This window comes from Pleurodeles waltl, chromosome 9 (assembly GCF_031143425.1).
Source record: "Pleurodeles waltl isolate 20211129_DDA chromosome 9, aPleWal1.hap1.20221129, whole genome shotgun sequence".
In the NCBI taxonomy this organism is placed as follows: domain Eukaryota; kingdom Metazoa; phylum Chordata; class Amphibia; order Caudata; family Salamandridae; genus Pleurodeles; species Pleurodeles waltl.
In genome coordinates this window covers 86,742,401-86,768,013 of record NC_090448.1, presented here as the reverse complement: position 1 = coordinate 86,768,013, position 25,613 = coordinate 86,742,401, and the positions used below count along the sequence as shown (strand labels likewise).

Sequence of the window (25,613 nt, the reverse complement as noted above, 5' to 3'; positions counted from 1 at the left end):
GACTTTCCTTTCCTTTGAAATAGGCCTGCTTCAAAAGCAGAATTATGTATAAGAAGAGCACCCAGAACCCTTGAAAATTAGATCACTTCTGGAATCAAGAGGATCCTCTGCCAAGGAGAAGAGCTGAAAAGCTGAGGAGAAGTGCAGCCCCTGCCTGTGACTGTGCTTTTTTGGGCTATACTGCAGTTGCTGCTTCTGCCTGTGAAAGGGGACAAAGACTGGAGTTTGTTGTGCATTCCTGCTTGAGAAGAATCTCCAAGGGCTTGAACTGAGTTGTTGAAGTCTCAGGACCATCAAAGACTTCCCCTGCCAGCACCTGGACTCTCTGCTGAGACTTCTGCTCTGCCAAGTGGTGGCCAACCTTTTTCCTGGGCCCTTGAAAGGTGAAGTTGGCAGACAAGAACTGAAAATCTACTCACAGACCGCCGTGTGGGGGAATTTTCAACGCACCCTTCGTGACGCGGCAGATAAAAGACGCGCTGCCGGCTTCGTGGCTGAAATCAACGCTGAACCTGCATTGCAGCTGGAAGCAAATTATACACACAGTGTGGTTTGTGATACCATGCAACGGGATTTTCAACACAACATTGCTTGGCGCGGGAAATCAACACAAGGCCTGCCTGGCCCTGAGGTGCCCTCCCGGATCGACGCATTGCTGTCTTGAGGGCGAGAAGAAAAGACGCACACTGACCCGACCGAAGGAGGAACAACGCATGTTCTCACTTGCAGGTGAGAAATCAACACATCGCTGGCCTTTCTCGACGCATGCTCACCTGTGCGGCTTTATTTTGATGCTACCCAAGTACTTTTGATAGCTAACTTTGTTCTAACTGTTTTCTAAAGGATTTAAGACAATTTTTCCTTTTTAAATTCATAACTTGAATTGGGTATGTCAGATTTTTATAATTTTGCTCTTGTTGTGTTTAGATAAATATTACCTATTTTCCTAAACCTGGGTTGTGTCATTTTGTAGTGTTTTTACTGAGTTACTGTGTGTGTTGGTACAAATACTTTACACATTGCTTCTGAAGTTAAGCCTGCCTGCTCGTGCCAAGCTACCAAAGGGTTGAGCGGGGGTTAACCAAGGGTGATTCTCCTTTACCCTGACTAGAGTGAGGGTCCTTGCTTGGACAGGGGGTAACCTGACTGCCAACCAAAGACCCCATTTCTAACATATACTCACAACCTGAGCATTCTAATGCACTGGTGGATGGTTGGTAGTGATGTAAAAAAAACATGAAATAACTGTACCAAGTACTGCCACTCCACTATGTAGTTTGAAACTCACAAGCCTGCAGTGTAGCCTAGATTCACACCAAAGAAGAAGTGTTCCTGGTGAGTTCAGACTCTATAGGTGCAACCAGATATCAGTGTTGTCAGTGTGCACATAAGGTTTCTGAGGCCCACAGTACCCAAATTGAGATAAGTTAACACTAAATGTAGTTGAACTCTGCCAGTCAGGGCAATAATTTGTCTCTACACATTATCTGAATTTGTAAGGGTACCTGTTAGTGGGCATGAGGGTCATTTGGAAGTAAGCAGGAACGGCACCAGGTAGAGAGCAGGAAAGTAATTTAGTAGAGAGTAGGAAGGACACCTGCCAGTCAGCAGGAGGTTCACTTGGCATGGAGCATGAATGATACCTTGCAGAGAGCGGGAAGGGAGCCTGACAGTGAGAAAAAAAGGCAACTAAAGTGAATAGAAACAGCAACCGGCAGTGCTCAGGAGGAATTCTTAGCAGAGAGCAGTAGAGGCACCTGGCAAGGTGTAGGAAGAGTACCTATATAGATCATTAAATGCCCCTGGCAGTGAGGGGGCACTTGGCAGAGAGTGTGAAGAGTAGCTGGCAATGAGGAAGTGGGCACCTGGGACCTGGAGGGGCACCTACCAGGCAGCAGTCAGAGTTCCTAGCAGTGACTGGTAAGCAGGTGTGGTTCCTCCATAAGGGCGTATAGGTGCGTTGTCCCTCCACCAGCAGCGGCAGCTGCAAACCTTTTCCCAAAAAATGATAATAAACTGTGTTTATTATTGTTTTTTTTTTAAATGGGCAGGGCCACGGGGTGACGAGCAATGAGCACTCCCCCTCAGAGCGCATGTCTGTTTGGCCGGCCGTCTTGGGTCAGCCAAACACTCATGTGCACAGAGCTCCCTCCAGCCCAGCAACATAGTTGCTGGGCTGGAGAGAGCCTGCACAGGCACCCAGTCTGCCTGGGAGCACCCAGCCAGGGCTACTCTAAGCAGCATCAGGATTGGCGCAGAGCAGGCTGGGAGCCTGTGCCTGCCTGCAGCGAGGAGAGGGAGGAGTGGAGCAGCATGCGGCGGTAAGGTGAGTGTTTTTAAAAATGATTTAAAAATTAATTTAATTCCCCTGCCACACCCCGTGTGCCAACCCGCCCCTTCTGCTTCACTCAAGCCGCGACTGCTGGTAAGGGGACCAGGGGGTAAGTAAGAGACCTATGTGGCAGTGAGTGATGGGGGCACCACCAGTGGATAGGAAGTGTTTTGTAAATGAACTGGAGGGTACCATGCAAGGAGGAGGAGCACAGGATTGGAGTCAGACCGTCATCTGAGAGGGAGCGGGAAGGGCACTTGGTAGGGACCAGGGGACAGCACCTGACAATGATTGAGATGAACACCTGCAAAGAAACAACACATGTTTTGAACTGGGGCGGCCCATTAATCAAACTGCTGAAGCAAGTGTTGGATTTGAAATGTGGAACATGATAAAGAACAGATTGAATAGAGTAGTGGGGAAAGAAAGCTGTCTGCTCTACAAAACACAAAAAGATAGAAACGTGCAAAAATATGTCACTACACAAAGAAGGATTGACATAGAGTTGCAGTTATGTGTGACGTGTCTTAGTAGAACTTTAGAGAAAGTCAGGAAACTAGGTCATTTGCTTTCCAAGGTCTGCATCAAAATACCTGGGCTATCCAGATCTTGCAAAACCTGTATAGGAGAGGATTGATTTGATGATTATTTGCGTGCTGTTCCCCGATGCGAATTGAAGCTATGTGCATTTCCCTTCTTGCATCAAAGAAATTACTTTTAAGATATCTGTGAGACTCCATGTACTTGATGCTTGGCAGCTGGGACTTTGTTCTTTAAAAAGAGTGGATCACTCAATATCATCTATGAAAGATCTTTTAAGTACATTATTTCATCTCAGTTGATTTGTACACGTGGTCTCTTTGCTGCACAAATGATAGTTATTTACTAAGTCATACCTCTCAACCTTTAGCAGCAGCTTGGTGGGTGAGACTCTCAATGTTAGTGTTATACTCACGTTTTTGTTTTTAAATATGGGGAATTATTGCACCTGTGTTCACTGTAGGTTTTACGCCTTATATTTAGAACACACTTTATAAGAAAGTGTTTTTCTATCACTAGGGCCTTGGCATGCTTCACTGCTCTCCAGCTGTGACCTCATTATCAGCGTGCTGGAGAAATAAGTCAGTGACTTCCGTCCTCCAGAGGGTGTCAATTGTGTTCCATAAATTGGGTAATTGTAATATATGTTATATACATAAAAAAACAAGTTGTTGGAGCCAGTTGCATCCTATGGCAAGGCAGGTGATGAAAGGGAGGATGGTGGGTGATAACCACCTAGAGTGGGTGTCACGCATCAAAGGCGGGTACGTTGATATGCACGATAAGTTGATGAGCTTATTCAGATATAGGACACGTGAATCAGAGGATTTCGTTCAGGAAGACTCCTGCTGACAAATCTTTTGAAAGCACTCTCTTAGACAGGCCTGCATATATTTTGCTTAAAGATTTTTTAACTCTAACAATGTAAATGATGCCACAGAACATATATGTTCTAATACATGTATACAGAAGTGTCCTTTGGACAGATAGCAATCTCAGTGAAACCAAATGTGACGCCACCTACCACCTGTTGTCGGTGTGTTGAAAGAATAGGAGGGGTAGAGGGCAGGGGGAGGGGAATACAAGAAAGGAGGGCCATGAGAAGAAAACCAGAAACAATGTAGGTAGGTGGCAGTGTTTGACACACTTTTCTTCGCAGCCTGGTCAGAGGGAGACTGCGGCAGGTAGCTCTGGTACCCATTTGAAGGTCAGTGCCCTGGGCATGGGTTCCTCTCCACCATGCTAAAGCCAGCCCTGCATAAATGATTAGTTGGATGTAAATGAAGCTCATTAGGGTTGGACGGAGTAAAAAGTAAAACAATACTGATTCTGTTCTATGAACATAGGAGCCTATAAATAAAGTGCATGATAAAAGCAACGAATTAAGGGTATTAAGAGGAAGTATTCTATGAATGGGGGTGAAACCAGTGCTTAATTTGAGCCATGGTGTCCGGTGCTTGGCAACAGCACTTAATTGTCAACACCAGCACTTGTCACAGTCTGCCAGAATGTGGTGCTGTCTGTCTATTTTAAATATGACCACAACAAAAGTTAAATATTAATTCAATATACATTAAAAGTGACTACTACCTGCTACCCTAGCATTGTATAGCTTTGGGGGCCTGGAATAGGCTGAAATGTCACATTTTTTGGAGTGTGATTTTTCATAGTTGTGTTGTTACTATCACTGGCAGCATGGCAGGGGCCATGTGTGGTGTAGGCTGCAGTGGCCTCCTGACAAAAGCCCAGTCCCTTATTATTATTTTTTTTTTTTTTACAAATTAAGCACTTTGTGAAACCACTGTGTGGAGCTAGCCAGCGACATATATTTATCAACATCATAGAATGGTTCAGTGAATACTTACAATTTTAAAGAAGTGATAGTTATTCACTTACACTCTTTTTGAAAATTCAGCAATCATATCTTTTGTCTTTCCTGGATTCTCTTACCATACGGATGGTTTTGATCTGGCTCACTCAGTTTCTCCTGAAAAACAATAATAATAATGTTACTCTCTGTTGCTTTAGTCATCAGATTCTTGATCTTATATATAGGAGTTCATTATTTTATGCCTTGGCTATTTGTTTGTGTTGTTAACTTAGCATTACAACAAAAATGAATTTTCACTCTTATTCGCTAAATGTCACCTAAAAATTAGGTTCTGTTACTTTAAGAAACCATTTCACTCTTTGCACATCAAAGCGTACATCCTTCATACTTCTGCATGAGTCGGTTTCTTGCACTCATTCACACTTGTAGAGTGTCATAGTTCTTGGCAATTTCCATTAGAAATAACCCTCTTGAGCAGTTGTCCCTCCTTCTGCATTAATAATATCATTGAATGGTAGATTGGCCAGGCTAGCAGCCTCCGGATGAGAAACTTGAACCTGACCTTGGTAGATTTATCATTGTTGATGCTTCAATAAATTGCCTGCTCTTAAAAGTCTATTCCTATGGTTACATCCACCTATCCTTGGCCTGCAATTTTACTTACAGACAACATGACACCAACATTGTAATGTAGGGTGAATTCACAGCATACAAGACACTAGAAGAAAACTGTTCTGATCTTTGTAAGCATAACAGTTGGTTAGCCGAAGTAATATTTAGTCCCAGCATGGATTGGTCCTTTAAAGTTTGGTGAAGAGGGAGCACCGCTTTGAGAAACTTTTGCTTCAGCCACTCTATCTGGGACCTGATTATGAGTTGCTCTTAATATTCCCACCCATGCAAATTACTAATTTGAAGGTATTTAACCCATGCAATAATTATTGGATGCGTTAAATATCTCAACATTTGTGAAGTTTCTGCAGGTTAAACCTGCCAAAATAGAACGGGGGAAACATATGGTATTTATGGCATCGTGTTTCTTTGTGCATTAATCACCAAAATCCGCATGTTATTCTCCATGAACTAGTATTAGGTGTTATTTGTCATATCACATGGTGTTGTTATTTATCAGGGACAATAAATAACACCTTAATTCATAATCAGGCCCGTAGAGTAAGCTGAAGTGATAGGTTTACACCCACAGAGACTCAGCTGGCTCCACTTGTGTAAACCGATGACCTGGTGGCTGGTCCACTACTGAACCACCAGGTCATAATGACAGTAGCCTTGCCCTACTTAATATGTAGTTACTTGAAGGCATGGTGGTGCTCGCTAGGTAAAAGACACAGGGGCAGATATATCAACATTTTGTGCTTTGTTTGTATCATGAAAGTGACACAAACCAGTACAAAATGTTTTTTCTATTATTTACTTTACAGAGCAAAACTTGTTTTGCACTAGAAAATGACAAAGAGTAACACAAAGTAGCATGAGGTGCTGCTTTGCATTACTTTGCGTTAAGGGGCGTTACTCAGGCATTATCATGCAGCCACCAACCATTTTTGACGCAAAACCCTATCTACCAAAAACGTGAGACAAGATTTTGAGTTAAAAATTAACGGCTTTTAAAAACAGGTATTAAAAGGAGAAATTTTGTCATTTCCCCTTTCTTTTCCTACTTTGCATGTGTGCTGCAGCACACATGCAAAGTAGGAAAAGTTTTGGAAGTTTCCTAGGCCTAGTATTTTGTACTGGATGGGCAACCTTTCAGTACAAAATCTATGCCAGGTCCTCGCACACGCACTTGCGCTAACGCGCAAAGGTGTGTGCGTGGCTAACAGCAGCTGAAATCATTGCCGGTGCTAGGGAAAGGGGAGGAGAGAGCCATAGCTCTGCGGATATGGCACTCTCCTACTCCCTCCTCTTGCTAAACACAGCACAGATTTTTTGGCTGCTGCTTTGCTAGGAAGGATGTTACATCTGACCCCCAGTTTCCCCAAAGTAGGGGGAGAAAACTCCTTGGGAGTTACGGTCGTTGATTTTGTTTTTTGGAAACAACACTCCATTTCTAAGAATTTGTTTTAAAAAAACAGAAAAACCTTTGCTGAGCAAGTACATCAAAAATGCCAAGGTTCAACACATGGGGATAAAGAATGTGCTGTCGAATGCGATGGGCTGTGGTTATGTAGCATTTCAGGAGTGAGAAAACATCACCAGATACAAATACCAAATTGTGTGTCACATCAAAAGCATAAAGATTGAATAGGTTGCCCAAATACATTAAATAATATTGGATCACTCATGATAGGGAATAGTAGTTGGAATTCAATCATTGAATTGTCTGGGTAATAATAAACTGAAACACAGTTTTTAAATAAAATAACGCACCTATTAACCTGTTCCATTTTCTTTTTCTCAACAGATACCCCAAATCAGTTATGCATCAACTGCTCCCGAGCTGAGCGATGACAGACGCTATGACTTCTTCTCTCGAGTGGTTCCGCCAGACTCTTTTCAAGCACAGGCTATGGTGGACATTGTGAAAGCCTTGGGATGGAACTACGTCTCCGCTGTGGCATCAGAGGGAAGTTACGGGGAGAAAGGTGTTGAATCCTTTGTACAGATTGCCCGAGAGGCAGGTAAGTGAGTGCTCTCTACTTTCAGCAAAGCTCTTCATATAATAGAGACATGGTCCCAGTTGAGTTTACCCAACAGATAGGTTGGGTCATAGGCTCTCACTCTGGGAACATTGTGTAAGAGCAGAGCAGGTGTGTGAATGCAAACAGAGTATCACGTTTTTATGCAGTTTTTATGCAGTTTTTATCCAGAGGTATGTTTAGGAAAATATATTGGAGACAAATTAAGTGTAGGATATTGGCTGCCATGCAAGGGTAACTCTCATGCTTGAGTCAGGGCCTGTGAGACATCACCTCCTTTCTCTGAAACATGTGCCTGTTATTGCCATTCTGCTTGTGGACGGACTTTCTATAATGTGGTAGCCTGCAGAGCTCTCTTGACTACAATATGATACTGAACAAGGCCCATTGTGGATCTTCAAGATGACTGCCACATTATCAGCTCTCGGAAGGTGTGACGCTAATGCTACAAGGCGATGTGGCCCTGTTTCTCAGGATGGGATTCCAATCCCTTACACTCTAGATCTGTTCAGATACACTTGTCTGAGACATGTTGAGAATCTGGTGAGCTCACATTTGCTCCCACCACCAGCACAAAAATGCATATGTGGTTCTCTCCTCAATAAGGTAATTTTATTTTATCCGCAACGCATCTGCTATAAAGAGCTGTGTGGCAAAGAACTGTTTTTTAAAATATTAGGGCGCACTATGAATTAAGACAGGTGTGTCAAAGGTTGGCCCATAAGCGCCAGATTCTCAAGGTAACCTTGCTATGCAAAGGTTCCCCATTTATATGCATTTGTATGAAATCTAACCTAAATGGATATCGTGATAGCACAAATTCAGCCTTTGTAGACCAATTTCCAGCACTCCTGTGTTAGAATAATTTGGTCTCAGTGACATAATAATGTTCCATTTGGAAGTGAATGTTTCTGCTAGTGCATTTCTCTTGTTTAATAGGGCTCATTGGTGTCACTGGCGTATTACCTTCAATTTTAATACTTTATAAAAATGTTTAAGTAAGATACTGCTACAATGATCTGCTTAAGGAACACAAATATCTGCAAAATCAGCATTTGCTTTTCTACAGACAGAGGCATACCCTTCAGGACTTCTAGTGGAGTATCAAGGATACAAGTGATTATTAGTTATGTTATAGAATTTGAATACAGTTATTGATTGGGCGGCATTCAGTCTATTAAAACCATTTTTTGCATTACTAACTGCTTTCTCAGCATATATTTTTAGCATTCTAACAACCTACCATATTTTGTAATAAATAAAAAAAAAATTTGCTACCACATTGTGTAATTAATTGATCCAGTATAGGCTGGTGAAGAGATAAAGGATGCTTGTTTCAACGAGTTCCAGCTCAGAGGTGCAAATGAGAAGATGGCTACAAACAGAAATAATGGCTCTTTACCATAAGTAGCAAGTGGCAGAACTGCTCAGAGGGGTAATGCACACATTTAAAAAAATTTGCTTGTTTGGATGTGTATGTGGGAATGTGCATGAGAGAGCTCTGTAGATTTCCGGTTCCAAGCTGTTCTGACTGTGCCCCTCATCATTCACAGAACAATATAATTACTTTAAAAGGGTAGTTCTAACATCTAATCTAACACTGTTCTCAAGAGTTTGAATTTGTTTGCATTTGTTTAAATACATCCTAACCTAGAATGCATCATTTAAAATAAAAGTAGCAAACAACTATTTGTTCTCCGCTTCCACAGAATTTCATTGGTGCGAGAGGCTGGACGAGGGAGTTCTGTTCCTCATCACAATTCTGAGGGACTATTTTGAACCTGACAAACAGAACATAAAACAAATCATAAGGGTTGACATTAAAAACAATAGAAGTGACTGAAGATGATAAACTATATAATTTAGAGGTGGCCTACATGGTACAAGGCCTATATTAGGCTTGGGGAGGGAGCATGAGTATCCATGGATCCTGAAGGTAGCTCTTGGGCCCGTGCCTTTGCAAGAGAAATGAAAACACCTTAAAGGATCTCATCCTAAACTTCTTGATACTCATAGTTGTGATGCTCTTGATACGACTTGAGTGTAAGAAATCTGGTAGAGTGACTATATCCATGTGATGTGGAAACACAGGCAAGGGAACATGGAGAACAGGCAATGAACGTGAACTCTAAACAAAACCGAGAGCCTTGGATGTTGAAACAGGAACATGGATATCAAGTGCAAAAGATGAGATGAACGTGAGCTTCTTGAAATATTGTGGAGATGCAGGAAGGAGTAATAACTGAACATGAGATATTAAAAGGAGGAACTGTGCATTTTACTTAAAAGTCTGGGCAACTACCTAGAGCTAAAGAACAAAGAATGCGATTACTAAGGGGCATATTTGCAAGAAAGTGGTGCATCGGTCCTGTGCACCACTTTTCTTGAGCCCCAAACAACACCATGGTTGCACCATACTTACAATACAGCGCACCATGGTGGTCGCTACCACAACATCGTCAACATTTGTGGTGCTTTGCTGCACTAGCGCCACAAAGGTTGGAACTAGTGCAGCAAAGCATATGGAGGGTCATATGCCAATACAGGAGCCATACCGTAACGCTTGCCTTGGGCAGGCTTTGAAAATGAAGGAAGAATGGCACACTGAAATCTTGTAAATTTCATTGTGCTATTTTTGTGGGCCTCCTTGTGAGGGAACGCTCCCCCTTGCGTACACAATGTCTGGCGCAGGCATAATGTGGTGCAAGTGGTTAGAAAGTGGAGCAATGAATGCATTAGGCCACTCTGTAAACATGGTTTGGGGGTTTGTCTTCTTAATCCACCTTAGCATCAAATAAATGATGCTAGGGTGACGCAAGCCGGTGGTAGGGGCTTGTAAATATGCCCCACAGTGTGTATCTAAGGAGGAAAGTCAGGAAGGTAACATGACCGTAACATAATTGATTGACACAATTGATTGAATCACTGCTTTACGTATTGTATGCCAACGTTCTCTGATAAATCAATGTGGCTTATATGTGTGGGCTACTTGGAGGAGAAGAATCAGAGAGTGGAATTAGCCACTAATCAATTGATCAAAGCAAATCATTAATTAATCAAAGCACCAAAGTTCTACAGAGGTTATGTGGGCTGCCACTGGAGCCCAGAACTAAACTCACAATAGTGTGCCTGTCCTTGACAACCTTTGGCTTGGTCATGTAGATCTCAGAGCACTAGACATATTAAAAAAAAACGCTCAGTGGCATGGCCATGACCATTTCAAGACATTACGCATAGCACAACAGCTGGAGTCCCTTGTACCTCGGTCATGCAGGGTAATCTCTTTCTCTTGAGTAGACCTTGCATGGGGCATTCTCTCTTCTCCTTGGGTAGCTTTACACTGCCTAATAATAATTTACTTTGTGTTGTTTTGTTTCGGTTTCATTTATAAAGTAGGTAAACAAGCAGATAATTTGATTTGTCAGTCAATGATAACGTGAGTGTTGACGTTAGCACTGGTTCGAGGCTCTTAAGGGGAGAAATAGTAAAAAATCCTCAGTTTAGAACCCGTGCATTTAACATGGGGACCAGGTCAGAGAGGTACAACGCCACAATATGGACCGTGCAAACCTACGAAAAGGAGTGACTACAATAGGAAGCATAGCAGCAGTTGAGTGACCCCCACTTGCACAGTCTTTAAACCCCAGATTGTTCTACTATCCCATGTAAACAGCAACGTAGATCTTTAAAGTCATAATCAAAGATTTTTCTAAAATCCTTTTTTTCCATTATAACTGCAGTGCTAATTTGGATACAAAACAGAGTAATAAGGAGGCCAAACTATTTGGTTGTAATCTTATTGTTTGCGACTCCAGTTAAGTATATTCCATACCCAGGTATATCAGAAGTTTATGTAGGACCTAGAAAATAAATGTTATACTGGCCTCAGCATAGCATGACCACCTATTTCTAAGTTTTAGCAACGTATCCTCCTTAGTAATAGGAAACAGGACGGCTCATTAGCTGGTGTTATCTATTTGTATAGTCCTCTTAGCTATGTCATCAATAATTAATAGGTCAGGTTTGGTTCCAAATCTAGAAATAATTTTTACAGCATGAACACGGACCGCTAAAAACGTTCAGGCCAAGCTGAATAATAACATATCTGCCCGCCCCACGTGACCACCCTGGTCTCCCCTATATCATATGGTAACTCAAGGGACCATTCTTTTTTCCTACACTTGTGTAGATTCTGCTCTATACTGCACCCCAAAACAGTGGGGGTGCAGTATGGAGCAGAATATACCGAAAGCAGTATGTGCTCAGAATATTGTCTGACATATTGATCGTGTCTTAAATATAATTTTCAAAAGTATTGCTCCTATTGTATTGACTTAGAGAAAATCGATATCCAGTAGGACAATAATTTTGTAAAAGGTATCGAGGCCAACAAATTTATGTCAGGCAATATTTCTGACTACAATATTCTGACATGCAACCATAAGTACACATACATACAGACACACATGCCTGCATCCTGTAGAATTTACAATCTCTTCAAACAAAGGCGGAGTGATGTACTGCAGTGTAGCAGGCAGTGCAAATGAGAAACATCTGTCAATGGGCTCTCTGTGGAAAGCCATTACCCTCTGGTCATGGTGCATAGGTGCTCAGTGCTAATGCAGTTCCCTTCCATTTTCATAAGGGATGCGATTTAAAGAGGTTCGGTTAAAGATGCTGCTTCCAGGCTGGCTCTCAGTGATGCAGACCAAAGCTTTAATTACCTTCGAACTTGTGTCAAAGGATGGATGGCTAATTGTCTGTAGAGGGGAAAGTAGGGGGAAGCTAAGGCTGTCTCTAAATTTACATCACAACAGGGAAGCTGAACACGCAGCCTCCCGCCCATCAGGGATTCTTCCAATTTTCTTAGAAAAATGTTGCCTGGTCTTGCATGCCATTAAATCTTCCCAAAGAGTGTTGTTCAAAGGGCCCAGAGCCAATGCAGATGCGCCTTAGTGGGTGAGCTCTTGAATCCCTATCAGCAGGTGTGTAGAGATTCATTAAATTAAGGAATTGCTGTAATTGCAGAGCACATCAAGGACAACTCAGAGCGATAATGGAAAGTTCCAGACACTTAAATCCCTGGCCAAGCTTCTGAAGGGAGCTTTAAAAGATCCTGAAATAAAGGTTAAATACTGTTTGGATGAAAAAAATATAAAGTGCTGTGTTTTAGCTGGAGCCAATGAACTGAGATATATTTAAGAAGCAAAATGGAGTCGTGGTGGCGAATGATATTTGAAAGAGGGGGTGAGGGGGCGTACCACCTGCCTACAATTTTTAAATACATGTGGTCTCTTATTGCGTGTTTACATTACCATTCTCCTGCAATAAAGCCATAGAATCTGAATTGTGATTCACTAATTATGCCAATACTTTGAATGTGCACCTGAAACTTCCTAAGAGTGTTGAAAATGTGCCCGCTCAAAGGTAGCACTCAAAACTGGTGTCAAAGTAGTGTATTTCAAAGTACATTTCCCTTTGTTTCATTTCTCTTTGCCACATATAATTGTAATGGTAATGGTTAATTTTTTCGCTCTCAGTCACTGAAGTGTCTTGGCGCTTCCCATTGGAAGAGACAGTTTGTCATTGTTAGAAATGGGGTTTCTGGTTGGCTAGGGTATGCACCTAAGCCAGGCAGAACCCACCCGCTCTAGTCAGGGCAAGGGTGTTACACGTCCAAGATAACCCCTGCTCACCCCCTCGGTAGCTTGGCAAGAGCAGTCAGGCCTATCCCAGAGGCAAGCATGTAAAGCTTTTACACAACACACACCACACACATGAAGCACTATCCCCACCACAAAGGAAAGACAGTACCAAGTTATATGAAAATATACTGTATTGTACACAACTTAATTATTAGACCAAATACAACATGTCAGTAATATCCTGCTACCCAAGCAGTTGTCAGAACGCTACACATTACTTACTCTGCAGAACCAGCAGAAATCATATATAACACAGGATACTTATTATTCTGCTTCATAAGCAGTTGTCAGGAAAAACATTACAAGGTAAATGCACTTTTCATAGAAATATCATAAATGCCCATATCAGGAACATTATAAAACATATTGCAAGTCAGGAAAACACATTAGCATGTTATGCCCATAAAAGGAACATCCACAAATATATATAGTACATCATAAAATAAGCACCTAGCAATGTCCATATTAGGATCATAAGAACGAGTATGTCCAAAAAGTACCTCTTTTATGATGTAAAAGCACTCCTAGTGCCAAGCAGAACAAAATGGGGCCCCTGGCCCCCTGTGCGCTCACTATGGGGTCACTCTGATGATTGGGGGAGGAAGGGGATGACACGCACCCCCTACTGTTTTTATAACAGGCCCCTCCTGGGGCAGGCAATCTCTGGGGGCCCCAATGGTCCTCTGCTGGCCCTCCAACAAGGGGGTTCACCAAAACAATGTCCCAAAACAATGAGGGGCCACAGTGGTGGGGCCACTGGCCTCTTGCGGTGGCCCACAAAACACAAGGGAGGACTATGCTGCACGGGAGCCTCCGGCAAGGCTTCTCCCTGCCCGCGTCCTGCGATGTCAATTTGGGGCTGCATTGGGGCAGGGGGAGCCTGTGATGAGGCTTCCTTCCCACCTGCCTGACCTAGCAACCAAGGAGAAGGGACTCTGGTGGGACAGGGAGCCTCCTATGAGGCTTCCTACCCTGCTCAATGTCTCCTGCTTCCAAAATGCTCACTTTGGCCGCAACTGTGTGTAGACACCAAACTAGGTGCCTGCCTGTGTCCCGGGGGGCTCCTCAGAGCGCACTTCACCTCAGGGGCACGGTAGGAGCACTTACGGTCCTCTCCCTCACTTGATGGTGCCCTGGGGTCCAAGGTACAAGGGGACAACAGTCAAATAAAACGGAGCACAGGTGGCTGGGCCCAGCAGCAGGCCAGTGCAAGGGGGATGCAGGCAGGTGGCAGTTCCTTACAGTAACCCAGCAGGACACAGGTCAGCACAGCAGCAGCAGACCAAGGAGGTTCCAGGTGAATTCCTCAGGCATTCTGTGTACACTTTCAATTAAGTTCCAAAGTGTCTCCAAATTGTGAGAAAAATTATCCTGTACTTATACTCAATTTTACAGTGTGTTTACAAAGAAGGGGGAGAGGAGGTTCCAACCAGTTACAACTGGTTCTGGGAGTGCCCCTTTTCCCCTTCAGCACAGGCTCCAAACTTTAGTTGGGGGTAAACAACCCTATTGTGTGAGGCCAGGGCACAGCCCTTACAAATGCAGGTGTGCCCCGTCTCTCCCTTCTCTCAGCCCAGGAAGACTCTTCAGTATGCAGATGAACCTCTGTGACACCTCCACCCTCCCTGAGTACAGGCTGTCTGAAAAGTATGCACAAAGCCCAACTGTCACTCTACCCAGATGTGGATTGGAGTCAAGCTGCAAAACACCAGAGTCATAAGCACAGAGAAATACTCACTTTCTAGAAGTGGCATTTCTGTAATAGTAATAAAAAAATCCACCTAAACCAGTAAGCAGCATTTCTCATCACCATTACAACCATACCAAGCATGCCTACGCTACCCCTCATAAATCAGACAATACCCCCTAGTCATAAGGCAGGGAATTTCCAAGGCAATCCTATGAGAAGGCAGCACTCACAGCAGTGAGAAACCAAATAGGCAGTCTGTCACTACCAAGACACGCCACGCTACTAGGCACATGTCCTGCCTTCTACATACATGGCACCCTGCCCATAGTGCTAGCTAGGGCCTACCTTAGGGTGACCTGCATGTAGTAAAAGAGGAGTTGTGGGGCTGGCAAATACATTTAGATGCCACGTCCCTGTGGCAGGAAACAGTGCACACAGTCCCTGCTCTATCAGGCCTGAGACAGGTTTGAAAGGCTACTTCAGTGGGTGCTGAAAGCAGCACTGCAGGTGCACTAGTAGCATAAACTTTACAGGCCCTGGGTATAGGAATACCAATGTACAACAGGCTTACAGGTAAATTAAATATGCCAAATAGGTATACTCCAATCATACCAACTTTAGAAGGAACAGCACCTGCAATTTTGCTCTGATCAGCAGTGATAAAGTGCTCAGAGTCCTAGAGCCAACAGCGAGAGATAAAAAAAAATAGGAGGAAGGAGGCAAAAAAGTCAGGGGATGAACCTGCCACAAAGGTCAGGTCCAGCAGTCATAATGATAAAGGACACTAAAATAAGCATCAAAGTGTACCTTCAAGATTAGGGCCACGAAATTCCAAGAGTTTCCATTCTTATTCCAGGGCAAGCATTATTTGTATTGTGGCATAATCAAGTAGGTCATCATTGTACCTGTAGTGGGTACCATCCTTCAATAGATCCCCACAGTATGCTAGGAATTACCCCATTAAGGTAGGGCCAGCATTATACTAGAATGAGTATTATCATGGCATGGATACCCATAATTTGCTCAGAATTACTATTGTGATGCCATTAGTCAGAGTCATGACATACATTTCTAAAGTGTGCCAGGAATTACCACCATTATATTAAGTTGAAAATCAACACAGGGCAACGTTATGCCACAAACATCCATAATATGTCAACAATTAACTAGTTTTGCCAGGGCCAGAAATATACCATCCGTCTGCAGAGGGCACCCTTTTGTCATGAGTTCCTACATTTACCACCAATACGAGCATTACCAAAGTTGAACATCATTATTCCGTGGAGTTTCAAGATATATCAAGAAGTGCTACCAATACTTTCTCTCTTCTTTGTTCCTCGCCCTGAACCGTTTCGAACTTTGACATCGTCCACCAGTGGAAGGAGAAACACAAACACATCCCTGTAGCAAAACATTCCATTGTCCTACAGTACTCATTTAAGAAAATGGAGATGTTTCATTCCATACAATCGCCAGCTTTCTGTTACCGGGTTGTACAAAAATCCTCAGTTCAGTACCTCATCGGGGACAGTGGGGATTCAGCATCAGACATGGCTCTTTTACTCCAACCCACAACATGTCTCCATACATGCAGGCCATTAAGTCCACAGAGTTCTGAGGACAACCACACTCATAATCAAATAACAGTGTTACCAATTCAGGAGGAAAGCATTGGTGCTTTGACCAGTTCACTTGGAGTAAGGACCAGTATTTTAGGTCATCTTTCTTGTCAAAATCCTTTTAACTGAGAATGTGAAAAGCAGTACAGGCCAATTTTTGATGACATTCCGCACAGAGAGAAGGTTCATACAGCCTTGCAAACAACCACGTTAAACATCTGGAAAACTCAGACAACGGGTCCAAATGATTCATGAGAAAGTCTCACATCTAGGTTATGGCATAATGCAAAGTTACCAGAGGAACCTCATCTGGATACAACACACGTTTGCCAAATGGTATGAGCATAAGATTGACTAATGCCTTCTGGTGTAAACTCATAGGAGCAACAAGCAAAACATAATCGACCAGATTCCCTTTATCGTGGAGCCACTGGCAGTAATTATTTGTTTTGTCTTTAGAGCAAGTTTAGGATCTTCTTGTTCAAACTCCACCTCATTAATGTCAAAAAATGCAGAGCCCTCTACATGCTAAATTGAGCTTGATGCACAGTGGCCTAACTCGATTAAAAAGTATTTTAATGTGACTGGCGTTACTTCACATGAAAAAGGTATCATACAAGGAGACTGTGATCAGAGTCTTTCCACAATCCCCCATGGGGATTATGAGCTGAATGGTTTATCCTTGTAAATGTATTGTCCATAGAACATAATTTACTCACTGTACAGTTATAATGAGCTAGAAAGAGTCACAGCGATTTGGAACAAGAAACAAAACTAGTGAGAAAGCTCCCATTCATTGGCTGTTTCTAAGAATGCTTCAAGATAATTTGGGGCCTATCATATAAAGTGAACACTGAAAGTGCTAATTTAAAATGCAGTCTCTACTAACGTCTTGGCCTGAGAAGTTTAATGAAAAGTTGAAGAGTTGGAGCACTGCTATTTAACAAATGTAGGTAGTGGTAAATGATTGCTTGTCACTGGAACATTTAAGGTATTTGCTGCTTCTGGCTACAAATTACATGAATTCTGAGAATCAGGATTTTGAAATGGCATAGAATAGTACATACCTTACAGCGCAAAGATTCCCTTAGTTCTCATCACTAAAGTACCATCTGAGATGCATATCGATGATAGTACATCAGACCCCTCATACTTTCTCTCCTCTCTTTTCTCCTCCCTTTTTCCTCCTTGTCCTCTCCTCCCTTCATTTCCTGTTTAAACTCTTTGATCTTAACTTTGCACTATTTTTTTAACTTGCACTCTTTCATCTATGCTTGTTTTGCTGTTTTGATCTTTCATTTCTCTTGCTATATATTCTCTATCTTTATCTCTCTATTCCTACAATTTCCCCATCTTCTTTTCAATTCATTCAGAGGAGAGGCTGGGGGTGATGCATCGGGTTTGCATCACACTATGCCAATTTTGAAGTGGACCAAAGCTGGACTGGCAGAATAACATTATTCCCATTTCCAAGGGTCCAGGACTGGAGTGGGACCACGTGGGAGGTCGGTACTCACAGCAGTCTAGGTGCAGGGTACAAGATGGTTAGAGCCTTGAGGCTCTGATCAAGAGGCCCGCCAACTAGCAAGCCATTTGAGCCACTCTGGGGTTCCTGGGCTCAAGATGCAGGTCTAGTCCTTTTAACTCAGGCAGTGGAGCAGCAGGGCAGCAGGCAGCAGAGTAGCAGGACATCAGGGCACTCCTTCTTGCAGCAGAGCAGCACAGCAGTACTTCTGAGTCTTCCACAGGCCCAGAGGTAATCTGGAGAGTGGGCCTTAGATTCCTTTTTTATACCTTGTGCCCACTTTGTAGTGGGAGAAGCTTCTGGAGTTTCACACTACAGAGGTGTCTTGAATTTCCTGCATCCCTGACCTGGCCACAGTCTGTCAGGGGGGCACAATGAGGTAATGTGAAGTCCTTTGTGTGTGAGAAAAGCCAGTGCCTTGGAAGTGCCAGTGTGATATTTGACAGCTCCGACCCCCTATTAATTCAGGGATGATTCATCCTTTTAACACCCAGACCCTCCATTGAGTTGCTATTTAGGAGGAACACACAAAGGCCACATATGAGCTATACTTAGTCATGTGACCCAGGAACATACTGGAAGTACCAAATGGTTAGGAGAAGGAAATGGTAACATTCTAAAAGTGCCATTTTCAGATTGTGACTTAAAATTTGACTTTACCATTAAAGATGGTTTTAAATTACAATTCTTTAGAGTCTAAACTAGACTTTCCTATCTGTTCCTGTTAGTAATGGGGTCTTTGGTTGGCAGTCAGGTTACCCCCCCCCCCAGTCAAAGCAAGGGCCCTCTCTCTAGTCAGGATAAGTCACACACAATCCAAATTATCCTGTGCCCACCCTCTGGTAGCTTGGCACTGAGCAGTAAGGCTTAACTTAGAAGGCAATGTGTAAAGTATTTGTGCAATAAATCATGCATTAACACAGTATAAACACCACACAAATACACCACACAGGTTTAGAAAAATATAGAATATTTATCTGGATAAAATAAGGTAAAAACAATCAAGATTTGATAAGTACATATTGAAATATCACTTGTGTAATGAAAAATAGTCTTTAGTTCTTAGAAAGCAATAAGTGTCTCTTGCATGCACAAAGTACCTGGTTTGCGTCTACATTATCCTCAAGGGGCTGTAGAGGAGGAGATGTTTAGAAAACTGGGAGGTGTGCATCAGTTTCTCCGGGTGCACACAGATGATGTGTCGATATTTTCCATGCAGCAAGGGCCTCCCGTCGATTTCCACTGCAGGGGCTTGGATCCTCTTCGGGTTGCGGGGTATTTGGATGCCCCGGGGACGAAGCAGAGAAATCCTGGGCGTGCAGGACAAAGTCACAGGAGCTGCGTCGATCAAGTGGGCGATGCAGGGAAATTTCTGTTGCATGGCAGGAGCTGCGTTGATTCTCCTTGCAGGAAGATGGGCTATGCGTCGATCCAGTAGGCCGTGCGTGGAAGTTCCGGTCTCAACGCTGGTGCTGTGTTGATCTTCACTCGGGTAGCTGGGCTGCATCGTTCCAGTTTGGCGTGCAGTGATTTTCTCACCACGATGCAGGCTGTGCTTTGATTCCCGCAGGCTGTGTGTCGATTTTCCCCACACAAGGAGTTCTTTGCAGAGATTAAGGCCCTCATTACAACTTCAGGGGTCTTTGCTAAAGACCGCTGAAGCTCTGGTCGCCAGTATACCGCCAGTGCTGGCGGTATATCTGGCTCCCTATTTTGACTTTTCCACTGGGCCAGCGGACGGTAACAATGTTACCGTCCACTGGCCCAGCGGAAAAGTCATATCAACATTGCAGCCGGCTCGTAATGGAGCTGGCGGCAATGTTGATGTACAGCAGGTGCAGTAGCACCCGTCGCGCCATTTACTGCCTAAAATTTGGGCAGTGAAATGCGCGATGGAGCTGTGTCTGGGTGCCCCTGTACTGCCCATACCAAGTGCATGGGCAGTGCAGGGGCCCCCAGGGGCACCCCAAGTCCCCCTTACTGCCAGCCTTTCCGTGGCCGTGGACAGGCTGGTGGTTGGGTACTCATAATCCCCAGAGCAGTGCTTACACCGCTTCCCTGGGGATTATGACCGCCATGCGGAAGCCTGCCGGTATAGTGGAGGGGCCGGCGGTATGGCCGTGGCTATTGCGCCATGGTCATAATAGCTGGCGGAACACCGCCAGCCTGTTGCCGGTGTTACCTCCAGCATACCTCTGGCCGCCAGGGTCGTAATGAGGCCCTAAGTCTTTTTGGCTCTGAGACTTCAGAAAGCAGGAGGCAAGCTCAATCCAAGTCCTTGGAGAGCACTTCTCATCAGAGCCAGAGGGCAGCAGGGCAGCACGGCAACAGCAAGGCAGCAGTCGTTTTCAGCAAAGCAGTCAGGTAAGTCCTTTGGGCAGCCAGGCAGCTTCTCTTGGCAGGTTGCAGGTTCTGTTTCAGAGTTTCTTCCCCAGTAGGTATCTTGTCCAGAAGTGTCTGAGTTGGGAGGGTCAGAAGCCCTGTTTAAATACCCAACTGTGCCTTTGAAGTGGGAGACTTCAAAGAGTGGCTTAGAAGTGCACGAGGTCCCCTTTCAGTTTCATCCTGTCTGCCAGGGCCCCAGTAGGGGGATTGGCAGTCCATTGTGTGAGGGCAGACCACTGTCCTTTGACGTGTAAGTGTTAAGCCCTCCACCCTCCCAACCCAGGAAGACCCATTCAGTATGCAGATGTGTGCAGGTGTGACTGTGCACCCTGTGTTTGGGGTTGTCTGAGTGAAATGCACAAGGCTGCTGTCAACTGATCCAGCCAGACGCGGATTGTAAGGCACAGAAGGATTTAAGTGCAGAGAAATGCTCACTTTCTAAAAGTGGCATTTCTAAAATAGTAATATTAAATTCAACTTTACCAGTCAGCAGGATTTTGTATCATCATTCTGGCCATACTAAATATGACCTTGTTACTACTTTCAGAACAGAATCTACCACTCAAACAGTATATGAGGGTAGCCCTGATGTTAGCCTATGAAAGGAGCAGGCCTCACAGTAGTGTCAAACGAATTTAGGAGTTTTACACTACCAGAACATATAAACTACACAGGTACATGTCTTGCCTTTTCCCTACATAGCACCCTGCCCTATGGGTTACCTAAGGCCTACCTTAGGGGTGACATATATGTAGAAAAAGGGGATTGTAAGGCTTGGCAAGTACTTTTAAATGCCAAGTCGAAGTGGCAGTGAGACTGCACACACAGGCCTTGCAACGGCAGGCCTGAGACATGGTTAGGGGACTACTTATGTGGGTGGCACAATCAGTGTTGCAGGCCCACTAGTAGCATTTAATCTACAGACCCTGGGCTCATGTAGTGCACTTTTATTAGGGAATTATAAGTTAAGTAAACAAGCTAATTGGGTATGAGCCAATGTCACCATATTTTAAGGGAACGAGAATATGCACTTTAGCACTGGTTAGCAAGCAAAAACAGTGTCAAAAAGTGGACGAGGCAGGCAAAAAGTTGAAGGGGACCACCCTAAGGCTGTCAGGTCAAACAGTTCCTAAATGCATGTTATCACTGTAATAATGTAACCCAAGGTTATCTTACAGGAGAGACAGGCCTTTCAGTAGTGGATCATGAATTTAACAGATTTTCACTGGACATGTAAGGTTAAAAGTACATGTCCAACTTTTTTAAATCACTGCTCTCTGTCTTATGATCTATTTGGGGCCCTTACCAGCTGTGTGACCTAAGATTATTGTATAGGAAAGTCTTGGTCTTGCAAAAGGTGAATTTTACTATGTGGAAATGGTAGTTTAAAACTGCACGCACAGGCTGCAGTGGCACGCCTGGGACATGTTTTGAAATGCTATGCAAGTGGGTGGTAAAATGAGTGATGCAGACCTACTAGCATCACTTAATGTACAGGCACTGGGTACATGTAGTGCCATTTTACCAGGGACTTACAAGTACATTAAATGTGCCAATTGGGTGTAAGCAAATGTCACCATGTTTAAAGAACATAGCACAAGCATGTTAGCACTGGTTAGCAGTGGAGAGTCCTAGGAGCATATAAAAACGGGTTCAGCAAACAGGAGGGTGAAGGTAAAAAGTCTGGGATTCACCCAGTAGAGAAGGCCACGTCCAACTAGATGCAGCATGCAGCACATATGACTAAATTCAAGGGTTCGTTTTTTTTTACCAAGCTATCTGGTTCACTTTTGTTCAAATGCTGTTTCCATCTACAAAATCAGGGTTCTATTGGTCATGTGCATGCCTTCTCTTACAAAAATCACACAGAAATAAAATATATTGGTTAAAAGATCCTGCAATCTTAGACACAGTTTAACCTTGAATATGCTCCCCTTACATCACCATGTCAAACCTAGACGTCACACCAATTTTCGCTTCTAGCTCTGTTATACCTCGTTGATCAAATCATATTTTGTGTCCTGGTTATTTGCCATGCTCCGGGATTTTGCTTAAGTCACTTTCTAACCTCTCTCCTTTCCTCATTCAATAGAAATTACCTTGAAGGCACATCTCGCACTTCAGTTTCACATGCAACTTGTTCATCCAAGGCAACCTGATCTTTCTTCTGTTCCTAACATAACGTCTCCAGGAGGGAGTTACTGAGTGCTGAATGATGCTTTATGGGTGCATCCAGCTCCATGGTCATCCCAGCTAAGATGACCATGATATTACGCTGCTCAAGTGCATACACAGACAAAGCGTTTGTCCTCCATTTTAACTCCTCAAGTTTCTCTTATCTGCCCCCCATCTCTTTCTCCATTGTGACTGTGAAATATAGCTGTCCTGCTTCCTTATATTGACCTCCCCTTCTACCCTCCATCCACTTCCTCCAACTTCATGCTCACAACATTTTGTCTCATTTCACCTTCAATTTTCCCAATATTCTGGCCAATATCCCATTATTACTCTATTTAAACAATCTCTATTCCTGCTCGCTCAGTGCCTTCAAAGGCCTGTATATTGCAGCCCGCTCCATATTCATCCTATTTTCATCTATTCTACCCTCCTGTATCCAACATCAGGCTGCCCCTCAATTAACGTTTGGTCCATCCATTCTTTCCTCTCACTAGTCTACAAATAGGCTGAGGGTTACACTACCTTTCCTGAACCAGAGAGAATCCATTAACACCACATCATTTACCTTATACCCACAGACACAAACTCTCTGCAAAATGTAGACTCTGATTGTGTTCTTTCATGAAAGTACATTTTAATCAAATTTAAGGCAGGATTTAATCACCATCCCCATCTAGTCAGTGGTCCCACAGTCATATCCACCTATGGTCAACTGACAGAGCACACCAACAACTTACAAGTAACAGGCAACATATATTTATCAAATGTTCGACTTGTCTTCACGCTGCAATTGTGTTTTCATGGCTGAATTTTTCTTCGTGCTGCCTATGAATCTGTGTGGAGTATTTCAGGTCGAGATGCTAAAAACTTTGTCGCAGATTTCATGTTTTTAGCTTCCATCCTCCCTTGGGTCCTGGGGGAGCAAAGAATCTAACATCAGTTCACGCCGTGGGGTGGAATTAACATTTCTGCCTCTCAGTTTGAGCACACCTCTCTGTCTCCATAGCCCTGTGAGACTCGTAAGGGAAGCCAGGATCACTCCCATCAAGTACAGTGCTCAGCAGTCCTCTGACTCATGTCAGTCACCAGTGACCTTGTGAGGTTTAGAAGCTGTAAGGATGCACCCTTTCCTATGATGTAGCAATAGATAGATAGATAGATAGATAGATAGATAGATAGATAGATAGATAGATAGATAGATAGATAGATAGATAGATAGATGTGTGTCATCCATAGTAGTTACCTTTATTTGTGTTCATGCTTTTATTAGTGTTTGAGGCTGTTCCTCTTAGTGTCTTTGTTTCTATGTGACTGCATGTGTTTGTGTATCACTGTCTGCCTTTTTTGTAGCTGTGTGCAGTATGATGTGTTCACCTCTGAGCGCTGTCTCTCTTTAAGTGCTCCTGTGTGTGTGTGTCTTTGTGTGCCAGTAATTGTATGAGTGTGTTTGCTGATGTTTGTGTGTGTCGACACCTTGTTTAACAGTCTATGTACTCCTGTGTATGTGTGCATGTACTTTGCATAGCCATGCTTTCAGTAGACATGTAAAATAAGATAACAATGGTTTCTGATAGTCACTAAGGCACGATTTTTGTGGTATCTCACCAAGCACAAGGCTGCAGATCTAATGTGCTCAGAGGTTATGGGTACGTAAGCAGCACAACCAGAGGTTTATCTGTAAAATAATAAGTGCCGATGCCCAAAGGTTTTCACATTTTCTGGCATCTGGCACAGACAATTGTTGGAATTGCCCTATACAAAGGTTGCATAGTCTGGATTCCACCTCGTGTCTATTTCTTACACCTCCATACGCTCCTTGTCCCTTTATTTCACCCTTGCAGGTTGTTTTTCATCTCTGCGTTCTCCCTTTCTCACTGTTTTTTACCTGTGTTTCTTCCTCCTCCTTTCCAAAGTTTCTGTTTTTTTTCTCTCTTGCTCGGGATCAAAGTCTGTTGAGGAACAATAAGTGTTGTGCCCCAAAAAATGAGTGCTTTTGGGCCCTATCTGCAACCACTGCAACAAATTAATCCTTGACCACAACTCGTCGTACTAATACATTCCTCAAGATTTACCGAAGATAGGCACTGCTGGGAGGGTTTGCCTGCTGAAATGGGCATCCATAGTCACCTAGTGTTGTTTGCGCCAAAGCTTGTCAACTGAGTGCAGCTAATTGCCAATGGTCCTGTAGAAATTAGAGGAACGTGGTCTTTGCGAAAGTTGAACTTGTGCTACCCAAACAAAATGATGTCATGTACCTGCATGTGAACCTGCATCTATTCTCACACTCTCTACAATACCCCTGTTTACGTGCAGTGACACACAGTACACTGTTCACCAACCATGCTGTCAAATATCATGCACCATCTACAAATATTCCATATAGATCAAATCACAAACAGCACCCTTTACACTATGCACACCCAAGTGCAGCCAGGAAATCAATGCAAATCAGAATGATTGACAATCTCCACTGGGGTAGGAAATGTTGTATAAATAATACACCTAGATGACCTAGGAAATTACTTTAGGTCTCACGATGGGAAAGGGACGCACTCTATAAATACCAACACAATACAATTCAATACAATAAAGCTTACAAAACCTAGCCTTGTCTGTCCATCTAGTCTAATATAACTGAACCGAAGCATATTGATTTGCTTATACACCCACAATCACTAGGTAGCAGCAGGACAATTGCAGGTGTTGCCCACATAATGAGTTATGGTGTACAGCATCTATAACCCAATTACATAACAAGAAAATATCTGTTTACATAATACCTTGTAAAGTAAATTTGAAAAAGAAGCCTAGCACATTGCACAACAACATCATGATAAGCAGCATGACAACTGTAATTGTTACGCACAAATGAATCATTAACACTTGGTGCAATGCAATAGCATGCTACCCATCTGAAAGCGCTCCATGCCCATCAAGAGAAGTAAGCACAACATAAATGACTATACCATAGTCCCCTGCCAGACAATTTAAAGCACAAAATGATCTGAGGGGTTTGTGGAAAAAAACATGAGCCCTAAACAGTTTAGGGCAGTCATTCTTAACGTGGTCTTTGGACCACTGTTAGACTTCAAGGTGGTCGGTAAATGTATATAAAATTAATAGCTGCAGACTGATACAGAGTGGACACATA

At 43.4% G+C, this 25,613-nt stretch overlaps 1 protein-coding gene across 1 annotated transcript in view; it reads left to right on the top strand.

Annotated features, from left to right (window-relative positions):
• Positions 1–25,613, top strand: part of GRM7 (glutamate metabotropic receptor 7) — a 1,785,443-nt gene that overhangs the window by 432,073 nt on the left and 1,327,757 nt on the right. Inside the window, exon 2 of the mRNA XM_069206344.1 lies at positions 7,126–7,342. Coding sequence (XP_069062445.1) covers positions 7,126–7,342 — 217 coding nt within the window. The remainder of the gene's footprint in view (positions 1–7,125; positions 7,343–25,613) is intronic.